We start from the raw sequence: 15941 nt of genomic DNA on the forward strand, positions 1-15941 counted from the left end.
ATTGGTTGCGGGGCATGCAATAGCTGGGGCGCCGGCGGCCGCCCCCGTCTCGAGCGTTCGTAACGAGCCGTAGTCCGACAGCGCCAACTTCTTACGGCTGTCGCCAAAGTTGGCCGTGACTCTCGTCGCCTACGAGGCGGGCCAGGGCTGCGGAAAGTTCGAGACGGCGTGCGGCGCGCCGCGCCAGGTACGCCGCTGCACGCGCCGGAGCCGGGCGACTACAGCAGCTGAGTGGGCCACAAGACGGGCGCGGTATGGTGACTGGCACGGCTGGGCGGCCGGCTCGCCCCACCCACATCACTTGGCCAGCGAAACGCCTTGGCGAAGCGCCGAAACGTCGCGCATCCAGGGAAACGTTGAGAGCGTTACGTCTGAAGACAAAAGGCAAACGTGGTAACATTCCAGACGTTTTCCTTGTTAAAAATTGAATTCGAACATTCGTTTCCAAGAACTCTTTTGATCCCCTCGGTTGACCCTTTTGACCATTGAAGCCACGCCAGATGAATACGCCCGTGGTAGTGAGCCAGCACGTTTGGCCGGCGGTGACACTCAGCGCTGCGGCCGACGGCCTGACCGGGGAGGGAGAGCGGAGGTCTGCCACAGACATCGGTATTCCCGCGGATCGGATAGCGTTACCCTGGTGCCGGAGCTGGAACTGGATCATACACTCGCCTCGTTCTCTACCTTGTCCGTGTCAATGCCCTTGGTCATGGCCCACGTGCTGACCACATAGTCCATGACCCGCTCCGAGAGCGCCTTCGGTACCTCGTGCAGCTTCATAAACTCGCGCACGTTGTTGAGCATATCATGATACTTGGCCGTGGCTGACGTCATCTGCTGGATGATGGTGGTCACGTGGCCGAAGATGGTAGCGTACAGGAGCGCTGCCGGGCAGAGATCCGGTCAACACAGCGTGATCTCCGCACAGTCAATGCATGTAAGGAACAATGGCACGGTAGACAAAGGCACAAATGGGGCAATGCGCGGCTCCGTAGGACGTTCGCGATACGCGAACATGCGCGGAGTCGAGGTGCTTGGTCACCCGACTCGCCACGGCTGCAGCCAGTTAAAGCCAGATCAGACCACGGCCAGTGATGCGTGATCAGAACGTCAGCCGCCACACAGGGGCAATCCAGTGCCGAGGCGCCCTTAGAGCGGGCCTGATTAGCCGGGAACAGGCCGTAACAAACCAGGGCCGGAGCACGGGAGGCCGGAGTATGGGAGGCCGGGGCGCGGGAGGCCAGAGCATGGAAGGCCGTGCCGCGGGAGGCAGGAGCACGATAGGCCGGGGCGCGGGAGGCCGGAGCATGAAAGGCCGTGCCGCGGGAGGCAGGAGCACGATAGGCCGGAGCATGGGAGGCCGGAGCATTGAAGGCCGGAGTGCGGAAGGCCAGAGCATGGAAGGCCGTGCCGCGGGAGACCGGGGCGCGGGAGGCAGGGGCACGGGAGATCGTGTCGCGGGAGGCCGGAGCAAGATAGGCCGGAGCACGGGAGTCCGGAGTACTGGAGGGCAGAGCACGGGAGGCCGTGCCGCGGGACGCCGTGCCGCGGGAGGCCGGAGTCAGCGGTCGGCTGTGAGCAGTGCAGCCGGCGCGGGCGGCCGCTGCCACTGAGAGGCTTCACCAGAACGCCATCGATTGGGAAAGGCGGCAGAAATCGATGACAGGATCCTGTCCGCCTTTATGGGGAGTTCACGGCAATAACCCAGTCTGATGGCGCTCCTCCGAAGGTGTCCCGAAGCCACCCATTACCGAACACATTCGCCAGGCTCTCAAGTCGAGTTTCCTCAGCGCATTGACGCATGGATCTATAAGGACGCAATGAGCTGACTAGTGCGATGAAGTTAAAATGACATGGGTTTATCGGATAACTTTGAAGTTCAGCGCTCCAGAATAGGGACCATCCTCAGCAGGAGAATAATTGTTTCCCAATGTGGACTCACTCGCGAACCCCTTACATCATTTGTAGACGTGGTGTGTGTTCTTACCATGCACACATCTTCCACTTCGGCGAGCCTTTGCATGGACACAATGCGTTCCTGGGCCTCGAACCGTCACATGTAACACGCTTGCGTTAGTTGGAATAAAACCAGTCCGCCCTCGCGCCTGCATTCGAAACACCGTCCTTCAGCTGACGGATATCGGCGATACGGCGCTGCGTGGCGAGGTTCGAGGAAGTGGCGTTTACGCGCTCATCCTATCTATTCCTGGAGCGCTCGAAGCAGGCGTTTCAGCTGCACCTGTCGACGGCAGCGTTCGCCAACTCTACGCCTTTCGTCAGATTCGGCGCGGCTTCAGCTCCACTTTGCTGGGGGCGGCCACAAGGCTCGGTTTAGGTATGCGTCGATCGACAAAATTCCTTTACTGCTTAAATGTGCGCACGCTACGCTGTTTTTGCTGCGCTGTGACTACTAGACGGCGCGATACAAGGTCGAGCACAAGCGCGGACTGACGGAGCTGAAGGCTCTGATGAACAGTCCGCAGTGCAAGCGGCAGCAGGGGCGCCGGACGCAGCGGTGCCCGTCGCGCTCGTGGCGCCGTCCTTCGCAGGCCCAGCCAGCCCCTCCCTCACCGCCCGTCTCGGATGTGACGCTAAAAATGTAATGGTTTGACGCCACGGCAGCGGCGGCCGATATTGAAACCATACCGGCGGCGGTGGAGGGCGGCTCGAATGGCAATGGCCTTCTTTAGCCGATGCCTCGACGTCCGAACCTTGACACGGCCGATAAGTATTGGCCTGCGCCCGCCTCAGCGAATGCCGGCCACAAGCTTAGCACCGGGAAACCGATGCCGGTGTTCAGCTGGCGCCCAGACCCGAGCAGCACGGAGACCGCAGCTAAAAGTGCACGGCGTCTTTCTGTGTGATATCGATAAGACGTCAACGTCTTTCAGCTCGCGACATTTTGTAGCACGGGCCTTGACTTTGTTTAGACACTACCGGAATTGCCCTACATCGCTCTCGCCAAATGCGTGAAGCCGCTGCGTGGCGGCACCTTTTTAATACTGCTGCTCCAACGCTGTTCTCAAACGGTACCGTGTCAAAGCAGATCGCCTCTTATGCATTGGGTTCAGCCGTATGATACATGCAGACTTTGGAAATGCGAGGTATGACGGACATTGCTCTCTTCCTGTCCCACGTAGCGCAACAATACCTGTTCTGTGCAGATAGAGAGCTATGCCAATGAAGCCATAGTTTAACGTGAATAAACGCTGACTGCTTTTATTCAAGACAGATGTCTGACAATGACATTAGATTTGATGTCCCAAGATATTCACTGATAATCTAATTATTCTTATTGGCATAGACCATGACGTGCGGGAGGTCGTTACCACGGTGGTTCACATGTCCCTTGCGTGTGGTTGTGTGACATGGGGATGTACGATGTACTCCGCTGTCGGGACTTCATGGCTTCACTAGCCTCTCGCCTGGAAAGTAGGGCCAGCACCGCGGGGAATGAGCACCTAGCACCCATGCCTCCGGTTTTCCAGACGCGCGGCTGAACACCTTCACTACCGATACCCACATGTCCACTGTGATCAGCGTTTTTGCGCGAGGACCGTCCTTGCCTTTTTCAGACGCCTGAAACAGTCTGAGGCATGTGTAATATTTAGTAGTTACACCAACGCATCCCTTTCTAAAGGAGTCCTGCAAAAGGCAACCATCTTCAAACGTGCCTGGCAAATCGCGGAGCATGTGAGGCGCCTTTCACTCTTTGAGCAAATACGTTGGATGACGGCTTTATACTTTTTGGAGGCGTTAATAGTCCCGTTCAGTGTTAAAGCACACCCGTCTCTACTTGGCTCAAAACTCTCACCAATAATGATAACTTTCTGCGTCACTACGGCGCTGTCACGGGCCCATACCAGGTCTTGATATGTCTACACCTCGGTGCGTTTCCCCAGTCCCAGCGAGGTCATTGACACCGCTGGGGAGCTCGCGGGGACACCTCGGCCGGTACCAGAGCAGTTTACGAGAGCCGTGCTCGCAGGCGACGGCCGTCGCCCGACGACCGCTAACAGGCCGGTAAACTGGGGTCGATTCATCACCGAGGCTGCCGCGACGGGCCTGTCTCGACCGCTACGCACGCCTGACACGCGCTCCGCCCGTCCGGCACTGGTGACGGGCGTGCGAGACGGGCGGAGGACACGCGCCGCCCGCCGCCGCCCGCATGGAAAGGGGGGAGGGGGAGGAAGCAGCGGTCGGTTCATCGGTGGTGGCCGGTGGTGTTGTAATGTGGAGCTGAGCCGACAGCGCACTCGCGCTGGGACATCGTCTATGTCGACGGCTGTTTATAGATAACTGAAAGGTGGATATCATGCGACTCGCTTAGCCTGTCTCCGACCAATGGAAGCTCAGACATAGTTCACGCGAGAAGCAGTGAGCACGCAGCGAGTGCCCATTTGTTCCAGATGACGAACCGTGCACTGCATCTCATCCTTGCATGCATTTGGGGATACAGCTTTTTAACACAACGAAAGGCCCGGAGTTAAGATCCGGTCTTACACCAGTTCGTTCGACGAGACCTACGGGAGGTAGGCCAAAAGATCTCGACAAACAGTAGACATTATTTATTTTTTTAAAAACCCACGTGCGCTTTGAATAGACATTATTAATTTTTTAGAAGCCCACGTGCGCTTTGAACACTGCCTCAGCTAGGGCTCTGAAAATAAATATACCGTGCAATCATGAGGCACCAGCGGAAAGTAGAGCAGCGCTTCTCCGTACAGTGTGTGCATGTTCCTCCGGGGACCAATGTGTGTCACCGCAACGCCAGACAACCTTCGCCGCCCGGGATCAATGGAGGAGCGTGACCAGTGTGGCGGACGGCTGCCGGACGAGGCTCTTTCCAGGCTAAGTGACCGGTGGGAGCCGCCTGCACCGGACAAACAGTCTGTCCAGGTTTAGTGGTCCGGTGTGGGACCTAAATGCGCTAAACGACCCTCCTCCCCCAAAGCCAACATCGTGAAGATAAGGTGCAATGATCCTGCAATGAGCTATGGGGCCCATCCTTGGAGAACGTTTGCGATGCGCTGTAGCTTGTGCATTTAAAAACCGGTTCATCCAGGATAAACAGCCGAATTTTATAACGCAGGGACGGCAGCTTCGCGCAAAATTTTGTTCATCGACTTCAATGTCCTCACTGACACTCCAGTAGGTGCGACTCGTTCCGAACAAAAACTATGACGCAAAAAGTTATTCAGTATATGCAGACACGAACCCATTACTTGCCGCTCGTGCCGATGCCCTTTGGCCAGTAAACATCAGACTGGTTGCCGCGTCACTGCTGCTAACGACATCCGACCTCCACACACATGCCGCTTCAGAAAGCCCTGGGCGGTTCCCTACACCCCCGCCCTGGTACTTGCTCAAGATGGCAGGCAACCCTGAGGCATGCTCACCAGCAATGATCATCATGCAGATGGTGAAGATTTTCTCGTTGTCTGTCTCGGCCGCCACGTTGCCGAATCCCACGCTGGTCATGCACGTCATGGTGAAGTAGAGTGACGTCACGTACATGGTCTTGCGAGAGGGCCCGTTCACCAGAATCGGCGCCATCGTCTCGTTGGACCAGACGTACGAGTACGGCGACTGGGTGATGTTGGCCAGCTTCCAGAGCCAGCTGCCGGGCGGGACAGAGCGAACCGCTGTCAGGCGGAGAGGGCCTGTTCGGAGAGCTGGCTACCGGCCGCCTCACTGACGGACGGGGCGGAGAGTGCCCAGGTCAGGCGGAGAGGATGTGTTCGGAGAGCTGGCTACCGGCCACCTCACTGCCGGACGGGGACCAGGTGTGCGCCAGGTGACCGGCCGCCGCCCTGCCTCATCACCGCCGTCGGCAAACACCGCACACATTGGATGGGCATCAAGCGTCACCTTTTATAACCGTCTGCCATGCAGATGAAGTCACCTGTAATCCACCGGCGCAGGTGCGGGAGGGGCACAGGGAGTCGTGCCCCCCCCCCCCGCCCTCCAACTTTCTTACGCCCCGAGGGGCCCGAAAAGACCATTCACATTGACCGGCGATCAACGGTACGGTTTGAGGACCCGGAGGGCTGGCCGGAGAGCACATTCGGGGGCTGGCTCTGTGGGCCGGGACCTGAAATGCCAGTCAAAAGGCCCTTCGTTCTGAGTCAGAGCGGGCTCGTATGTCAGTCAGGCACCACCAGTTCCGAAAAGTCAGCTTCGTGTCGGTCTGGACTGAGGGCCCATTTCCCAAGCAGGGATAAGGTCAGGCCTGCGAATTGCACTGGTCGGGGACTCGGAGTCCACGAGTCCATGGTATGCCCTCCTGCGATGGGCGGGCCCGAAGGGCTTGCTGTACGTCACATTAAGGACTCCCGCTCGAGCGGTCGAGACCTGAAATGTCAGTCCTATGGTCGTTCGCACCGATTGGGGATCCCTGGGACAGTGCAGGCTCCTATTTTGACCAAAGGCCACAGACAGAAAATAAAAGCAGAATTGCATCTTTCGGTAGCTTCTGGATTCTGTTCCAGTTAAGAAGAAAAAATTGAAATAAAACGAAAAGTATCGTGCCCCCTTTGAAATTAAGTGGCCCATATCAGAGAGTTTTTGTTTCAGGGGTAGTCCTTTACCAGCAGGAAGGCCCTTTTTTAGCACCGCGTCCCCTGCTCCCTTACCAAGGTTTAGGCTGCGCCCCTATTGCCATCATATCAGAGTGATTGACCAGCGAAATCTTGAAATCTAGCTGAAGCCTCAATGCTCGCGTATAGTACTTCCCGACAATCCACAATAATCTAGAGCAAACGCGATAGCACTGATGAACACTTAGTGTAAGTGGCGAACACCGTGGGCACGCTGTCTGGAAACGTCGAGCATTCTGGCAAAATCGCTATATACATGATTGCTTCCTTCCTTTATTCAAGCGGGGCCCGCTTGTAGGTCAGAGCCTCACTGTGCATGTCGGCCTTTAGGCGTATGGAAAGTCGGTATGTTGAGTACGAGAACCCAAGGCCTTATGAAAACTGAGAACCCACGAAGCTGAGCATGTCAGCAATGAAGCAAACAAAAGCAAGAATAACTCGCACTGAACTAGTACAGGGCACCTCTCCACCAGCGCGGAACAAAAGTAAGAGCCGTGATGACAGGACGCGAATTGTGCCGCGTTGCTGTGCCATGGGGACAGGCGTCCTAGTGGTCCCGGTGTCCAGGACGGGTGTCCAGGTGTCCTGGTGGTCCCGGTGTCCCGGACAGGTGTCCAGGTGCCCTAGTGGTCCCAGTGTCCCAGACAGGTGTTCAAGTGTCCTGGCGGTCCCGGTGTCCAGGACGGGTGTCCAGGTGTCCTGGTGGTCCCAGTGTCCCAGACAGGTGTCCAGGTGTCCTGGTGGTCCCAGTGTCCCAGACAGATGTCCAGGTGTCCTGGTGGTCGGGTCCCGGCATTTTCCTTTCCTGATCCAGCACCAGTCATTTAAACGGGATGCAGAGTTCCGCCGTCACATGGTGAGAAGACGGTATCCTGTCCTTTAAAGGCAGGCTTTGTCTTTGAATTACCCCACAATGTCTGAGCATTTAAAGCAGCCTCTCGTAACACAACACTGCGTAGCGTAGCCAACCTACTCAGCAGCACTGCCGCAAACTGTCTCCGAACCCATATGCACACGACTAAACGCTAATGCATTGCACCCCATTATCATTAGCATAACGGCCACCTTCCCGTGCTCGCGCCCTGTCTCGGTGGACATCCGGACCGCAGGGTGGGGCGCGAGCGCGCGGCGCAGCGTCACAACAACGGCAGGCCACGCCCGTCACCCACGGTCGGCACACGTCACCGCCGGCCGTCACCTGCCGTCAACGCGGACGTGGCGCGTCACCGGCCGTCACCGCGCGGTCCGGCGCCACCGGTCACCTGTATGTGACGCCGTTGTCGGCGTCCGACAGGCCGATGCTGTACCAGATGCAGGCCAGCCAGTGCGCCACCAGCATGTAGAAGCAGAGCAGCAGGATCAGCATGGCGGCGCCGTACTCCAGGTAGCGGTCCAGCTTGCGCACCACGCGGCCCAGTCGCAGCAGGCGTACTACCTTCAGCGCGCTGAACAGGCTGCCGATGCCCTGAGGTCACGGCCGCGGCCAAGGTCACGGCGAGCGCACGGGCGGTGCACTGAACACTGGACGGGGCTTCAATGGCCGGCGGCGGCGAGGCTCAGGTTACTGGGGATGTGGTCAGCATGTATAGTATATGTATAGTATATAGCACATATATAGACAGCTAGCATATGGCGGCCGCCGGCCGACTGGGGCAGGGCGCGAGCGGTGGCCCCCTGGGAGGGCTCGGCGAGCGGCGGCCACTCCCTGGGAAGGCCGCCGACGGAACAGGCGTGACGCCACGGTTTTGTTTCAGCAGTTTCGCGGCACGGGTTCCAGCCACACCCGTCATCATCCGAACGACGCTTGTCCGTTTGATGGTCTGGGTGCACCGTGCTGCCGCATCAGCCTCAGCTTTGGAGAACCAGCGCACGCTGTAAACCACTTTTCGCAAATCACGTATAAGTCGACCTACGACGTCACTGAAAAAAGCCAGGCAAACCGATCTTCTTTTCGCCAGTCAAAATCAGTGGGTTCTGCGATCCTTATCAGACCTGCCCAGAAAGCTGGCGGAGTGGTTAAACAACCTACGCTGATAGCTTCAACCAGCATGCTAATTCTGAATCGATGACGAGTGACTACAGTCCCCTTCCGCCACGTATCACAAAGGCAGGTCAGAGGACCAAGACGAACATGGCCTCTACGGTCACTTTTTGTTGGCGCCATCGGGGCCTGCCGACGCACTCAGCAGCTGGGTCTATACCGTGGCGTCTGCTCCTCACCCTGGCAGGAATAACAGGCGCCGAAGGGTATTGGGCCCCGCTCTTGTGGTTTCCGAAACGCGGAGCCTGACCTCCACACTACTGAAATCTCCGCTCTTTTTTGTGCATGTGGCACCCATATTTTGGTACTTCATGCAAATGGTCGACTTTTAAAACGGCTCCACTTCCAGAAGATTTGATATCCTGGGCCTGGTGTCTAGGCCACTCCACCATCCTTCAGTGACGCGAGCTGTCACCTGAGCTGACCTGAGCTGACCTGGCGTGCAATTCATCCGGCAATACACCTAACAGCACACCCGTGCTGTGTGTGCTGCTGCTGTGTGCTGCTCCACCTGAAGCAATGACGGGCCGGCACCACCATCACAGGGTACCCACCCGGGCAATCCCGGGAGTTTCCATTCCACCAGCAGCACAGTTCAATCTGGCGCCAAACCCACGCGGCGCCGGGCAATCGCGCGCTGCAGAATTGGCGCGAAGGCGAGAGCGAAACGCCAGGTCCCACCGGACACACGGCCCCCGACCCGGCCCCTGACTACGGCCCCTGCACAGGATATGCTCCTGACTGTCGCTCCCACCCCTAACTATGGTCCGTACACCTGACTGCCCTGCCCCTGACTACGGACTCGACTCCCGACTACAGCCCCTTTTTCTGACTACGGACCCCGCTCCTGACCACGGGCATTAGCTCTTCTCTTGTCACCACCGGACTGATGGAACTATTCGGCAACAGACCCGGCTCCTATCCACAGACCTGACTCCTGCTCCCGATTCCTGGCCGAATCAAGCGGGATCCTGACCACATACCCGACTCCGGGTCCATTCTTGACGATTTCTCAGGTGAGTCGGGAGCCAGGTGAGTCAAGGTGAGTCGAGAGACGGCAGCCGGCTTTGGGGACCCGAATATTGACTCCGCAACGATTCCTCACTTCTGACTGCGGGTCCAGTTCTCGACTTCCCATTCGTCTCTGGCTAAGATCCTACGTAGTTACACTGAGACAGGGACACACGTAGAATTTACCAGTTGCGGTGTGTACGCGTGGGGGGGGGGGGGGCACAACTGACAAAATTCCACCGAAAACCGAGTTGAGCCCTCAGCAGGCACGTGCTCTTACCTTCTTAAAAACAACGTCGCAAATTCTAGATATGAAATTGTGGCTGATAACAACCAGGCACAAGCCAGCCTATTTAATGCATGCCATACATTTGGTAAAGGGGGGGGGGGGGGGTTACGTACGGTCCGGAGCCCCTATGTGCACACGCCCCCGCAAAGAGACGCAAATGTCACCATTGACTAATCGACGACAAGTGATAAACATTTGATGCGTTTTAGCTCAAGATATGCTTTGAGGCCTCTTATGGTCGCAATATGACTAATCGATGACAATTGGTATAAATTTGATGAGCTTTAGCTACGAACATACTTTGAGACCTGTTATTGTCACAAACTTTCCCAAGAAGGAGAACGTTAACTGGGTGTGTCAAAGCTTAGAGAAAACCTCGCCGGATCATAGTCTCATTTTTGCGCTGCTTAGTTTAATTAGCCACAGTGTCTACTGAAGCGCAGAAAAATGGGCCCAATACCGGCCGGCCACATTTCTCTGGTCCCAGGTGCGCAAAACGGTACGTTAAAATGTGATGAATATTTTAACAACAGCGGAGGGTGAATGTGTCCCACCCATTCCACCCAATCCCAGTACCCAACCACCCATTATGAACCCATTCCAAAATCAAGCCGAGACAGACCGACTAATAAGGCTAATGCCGCCGCATCCAACTTAATGTGACCATAATGCTATTCATGGCATGATACCGAGCTGAGCAGGCATGCTAATGACACTGGAAGGAAACTAATGGAAACAGGGACACGGAAAGTCCCGCCTCTCTTCACCCTGCGGCACTTTGTTAATTATGTCTGCGTGAAGGCACCGCATCCCGCGGAGGCACTCGTAAACCCCGCGGGCTCTATTTGCTGTGGTGTCAGCAGTGGCCTGAGGCCGTCCAACTAAATCTAGAGGAGGACAGCTCAAAATGGTCCCCGGCAGTTCGGTGAGAGCTCGCCGCAATAAAGCCGCTGCGCGGATCTGCCTACGCTTGTTCAGTTGGACCTGCGACGCAGGCGACAATCCTTCAGAGACAAAGAGACTCCAACAGAGTGGTGTTTAGGACAATATTCAATTCAACGCACAGGGTATATATACTTCGGGGTTTGTGTCTGTATGGTAATAGCAGCAGCCGAAAGTCCTGTGAAAACTGGGACTGTGCGATAATTTTCTAGCAATTGTTATGCTTTGGGTCGTCGGATACGTACTGCCATTCACGAAGTAGCCTTGGCACATATTCTTTCACCTGTGCACACATTCACACATTCCTGTACCAAAATTCCGTTTGGTATCCTGCCAACTGCTGCATCATTATGACGAAGTACTTTTCAACTTATCTCTAATGGAGAGATACATGCAAAACAGCTCCGCATCACACAGCCTGATGCGATGCATATGAAACTTGCGCACACGCTGCTTAACGCCATTTCCCGATTGACAGGACAGCACCAATTCCCAACAATGAAATTATGCGCCGAGGGCAACGAGCTTTGTCAATCAAGGCGCATACGTGTGTCAACTCGAACGGCATCCTTAAGAACACGGTGAATGCGAACACGACGGCGGCGTGAATCTCACTCACACTGGCGCACGGCAGCCGGTCCTCACGACACCGAACACGGCCGTGTCGGCTCGTGACCAAGCCTCGGCGACTACCTGGTGCTGGCCGGCCTGCCGCGAGCGCCAGTACCGCGTGGCTCCGTCAGGCCGGCGCGCCGGTGCACGCCGCACCGGCCACGTGTCGCAGCCCCGTTCACCGCGCCACGCCCGGGGGCGCCGGCGCCCATGCAGGACGCGTGCGGCTCACAGCAAGCGGCGGCGGCCGGCTCCGGCTGCGTCGCCGTCCCTCCGCCGCCGGTGCAGGAGAGAGCGCAGCGCGGGCAGGCAGAGCGAGAGAGCGGAGACAGAGCGGCAGGCAGTGCCGTGCGGGCAGCTGAAGCCACGGCCGCCCTGCGCGCCCGGCGCCGTACTTACGTTTTCGCTGCGGCCGGAGACGCTGGCGCAGTTACTTACATCTTCATCGTGGTCAAAGGCGTTGAACACATCGTAGGGGAGGCACGACAGCAGGTCTATAACGAACCACGACTTGAGATAGTTCATGCGTATGATCTTGGGGTCACTGACCACTTCACCACCGGGTCCCACGAACGTGGTGTGGAAGTTTAGCACGATGTCTATGAAGAAAATCACGTCCACTATGGAGTCCACCACTAGAAGGCTGACGTCCTCAGACGTCTTGTTCTTGAACGCCACGTTGTACGGCACCATGATGGCGGTGTAGAAGGTGAGGCAGAGGATCACCCAGTCCCAGATGGCTTTGAAGGCACAGTAGTGGAGGAGGATGTGCGGCGGCGTTTTGGGCGCCTCCTGGCGGTACTGCGGCATCACGTCGGAGCTCAGAGACATCATCTGAAATCACGTGACGTGACTGAGCTGGCGCCTCTGCTGAATGTCCCTGGGACATCTCAGCGGGGGGAATAGCAGCTGAAACGAAGGTTCACATCTGAGCTGAGACACGCATCGGTGAAACGAGACCTTCAGCTCAGTTCAGACGTTCAGTTTGAGCCCGGAGACTCGATAGGGAGCGAAGCAACAGACCATATGAGCTTAAATATGTCATCAGACACGACGCATACATGTGGACACAAGATGCAAGATGAAAAGTGTGACCTGGTAAGTGACGCCAGATGTCCCAATCATGTACTTTGATCACGAGCGCAGCTGCGATGTTTCGTGTAGAGGTGCACACATCATAAATGTAAAATGATTATCAGCTGCACAAATAAAGGACAATTGGCCTGCTCTGCGAGACGCCGGTGTGACGGCAAGCCAGTGGGAGGCGGTGACACGCGGAGATGATATCGTCACGTTCGTTGCGCTTGGAATTATTCCCAGTAAAGCCACCATCCGAACACACTGCACTGCATCACCCATGGTGACATTACGCAGATCAACAGGACCCAAACCCTCTGTGGTGAAATTCCGATCTCCGGTGCGGCATACTTCTAATCTACAGAAGGACGCCTTCAGCGGCTTAAGGCGAGCGAGATCACAGCAGACGTGACAGTCACCAGCCGTCGTTATGCAGATTATGTCAAAAACTAAGCTGGAGAGGCCAGACACACTCAGCGGCCAATGGTGATGAGATTGACCAATGCGTTGGAAGGTCTGCCTTTCACGAGGGTTTAACTGTCGCAAATCTGCCGCAGTGGTATTCGAGCGCTAATTAACGAGCAGCGTTGCTCGAAAACTGCCCGCTGGGTCCAGCCTGACCAGGCAATCGGACTCCACCACATCGACATATTTGTACTGATTCTGAACGGACGGCAGGCCGACCACGTTTCAACGTCGCGTTTCCAGCAATGCTCCAGCTTCAGCGGCCGCTCCCCTCGGACTGACCCGGCTAGTCACGCTAATGGTGGGCTTATACTGCTGCAACTCACTGAATCGCCATTCAGTTGTAAGACGCAAGAGGCACAGCATACGGGATGCAATTACTGATTGCACGCTCATGCAGTCTTCAGCCGCGAGACAGGCAATTCGCTAAACGTGATTTTGCACAAGACGTTTGCTCGCAAGCAGTTAGTTTAGGCAGGCCTTTCCCATGATATTGCAATAGGGTTTCCCTCCTCATTCAGTCGGCGAGGACAGCGAAGTTTTCAAATTGCGAAACATTCGGCTCTTGACAGCGCGGCGTGGCAGTGGCACGAGCCAGATTCTGACGGGGGAGAAAGGCACGGTCCCGCTGGCAACAAGTGCAGGTCGATGCCGGCAGACGACCATGCGCTTTTGTGCGCAAGCCGTACATCCGCCCGCTTCACGGCGTTTTGAAGCATCGTTGGGTTAACAAGTACAGGCACAGAACCAACGGGCCATTCTTAGCAGATGTGCCGGCTAAACAACGCACTGATAGATCTCGAATTTCTCCGACCTCTGTGCGCCAGTGATCGGGCGGATAGCGGCCAGTGTCAGCTTTTCCAACATGATCTCCAAAACCGCATGCTATGGCCAACATAGGAAGAGATTCGGTCAGAACACTGCACGGAGCTACACCGATGTCAGGTCGCGTGCATTGTTACCGAAACAAAAGCCAAAATAAGGGAAGTTTTTGCTATGCTCCGCCACAAGTACCCAAACAATGCGCGATGGCAAGATCACCGCCTTGCTTCATAGAAATGGTCTGGTCTGTCCGTTCCAGTCTCATAGCCGTCAATTTTTCACCGCAATGTAAATTGTGAACAAGCACGCGAATGTTACATCAGTAAACCTTCTTCTGTTCCTGAAGAAAGACAAGCTTTCAACGCATCGATCAATTCCGTGGGCATGGGCTGCAAAAGCCGTCCGGCCCCATTCACTTCGTGTTCGTGTTCGGCAAATTTGGCGTGGTGATAGCCATAGACTGTCTTTGTTATTATCTCACCCGTACCACGTTGCAAAGCGCGTCTTTTTAGTTTTGTTGTGGGGAGTGCGATCAAAGTATAGCAAACAAATGTATTGATGTATTTAACAGCGTGTTATGATAGCATATCAGGATATCATCCGCGTATATCATACAATCTAAATTAAAATGCAAAAAGTGCTACCCTGGGCTATATGACCGAAACAATGCATTTCTGTGGTCAAAAATACTTTGTTCTGTATCCGCAGGTGTTCAAGGTTGCATGCTTTGTATGCACTATACGCACTCCCTTTGACGCTTAACAATACATTTGCAGCAAACTGAGAGCAAGCACGTTGGCACCTTAAATTTTATGTCACCAGATTTATAAATGCGATAAGGAGGTGGTGACACGTATACACTCGTTCATCTAGCCTCTTCGCTACTGATGACATAAGTCATTGAGCTTGGATGACCACGTATAAACTTGAATGTTCTCAAGTGATATGCCGTGACCTCCTTATACATTACAATGCTACTGAAACATGTTTTTAGTGGAGGATTGGAATTCAACGTCCAAATTACCGAATAAAACTACCTTTTCAGCTCAACATGCGTTTTGCAGAAGGCAGTTAAAGAGTTTTGTCTGACCTGGGCCAAGGTCATGTGCTCTGTGATCATATGATGGTTGCGCATGTGAGTTAGTACTATTTTATTCATATAAAACATCAAAACTACCCAACATACTAAAATTTGCACTTATTACGAAGAATAGACAAATTGGCCTGGCCTTAGGTCACTGACCTTGCCCGTTTCCAAAATATAAAAGCTGCAACCTGTACGCATTATAATGCTATTTGACTATAGCAAGTTTAGACGAAGGCAAATTGCCCACAAAAAGTCAGATGCGGTCAGAGTTTTTTGGAGGTTGGCCTGACTTATCAAGGTTGATCTTTGACCTGACGTATATCACTGATCTTGGTGTGTCAAAGCCTCAAATTTGCACAGAGGATCTCAAGTTGATAGATGGACTGGTATTGAAATATCGTGTTGCTGCGAGCGCTCGTTTGTGACCTGTGCTCGAAAAACCAGTAGGGTCAACATCTCCAGGCCGGGCGCAGGTTAGTCTCGTGACCGCTACGGCGCAGGGTTACTCAAGCGGTCAACATCCCCCGGCCGGGTGCATCTTAGTGTCGTGACCGCTACGGCGCAGGGTCACTCAAGATTAAAACTGTATAATGCTTGAAATGCAACTCCTGCCGCGCGCAGCCTCGCCCATAAGAAACGTCCCGAAAGATGTGAGGAGCTTCACGTGCGGCGAACATCACGGCATACGGCTGGAGGAAGCAAACGGGGGGCTTCCAGAACAGGGCGCCGCCTAAACCGGGGACGGCAGCCGTGCAGGCGGCTGTGTCCGCCTGCCAGCGGAAGCCAGCTGCTTATATGAAAGACGACGAATTGTTACGGAGAGCTAGTGCGTTGAAGGGAGGGTTAACGTAAGAGTGCGAGTCGCATGGGGCAACGACATCGTCACTGGCGCAACGGACCCACACGCACCCAAACACGGTAAAACAGGGGGTGCGCACTCGTTACCAATAAAAGGGTGCAGATGAAATGACAAGCCATGTAGAACAAATGCATTGC

At 55.3% G+C, this 15941-nt stretch overlaps 1 protein-coding gene across 1 annotated transcript in view; it reads right to left on the reverse strand.

The window, feature by feature from the left end:
* The window catches only part of LOC119094580 (potassium voltage-gated channel protein eag), a 31171-nt gene extending 18843 nt beyond the window's left edge, over positions 1–12328 (reverse strand). Inside the window, exons 1-4 of the mRNA XM_037217643.1 lie at positions 11933–12328; positions 7862–8064; positions 5400–5620; positions 685–884 (exon numbers count right to left, since the gene is read on the reverse strand). Coding sequence (XP_037073538.1) covers positions 685–884; positions 5400–5620; positions 7862–8064; positions 11933–12328 — 1020 coding nt within the window. The remainder of the gene's footprint in view (positions 1–684; positions 885–5399; positions 5621–7861; positions 8065–11932) is intronic.
* Positions 12329–15941: the final 3613 nt, after the last annotated feature.

This window comes from Pollicipes pollicipes, unplaced genomic scaffold (genome assembly GCF_011947565.3).
Source record: "Pollicipes pollicipes isolate AB1234 unplaced genomic scaffold, Ppol_2.1 Scaffold_4002;HRSCAF=4701_pilon_pilon_pilon, whole genome shotgun sequence".
Classification (NCBI taxonomy): Eukaryota; Metazoa; Arthropoda; class Thecostraca; order Pollicipedomorpha; family Pollicipedidae; genus Pollicipes; species Pollicipes pollicipes.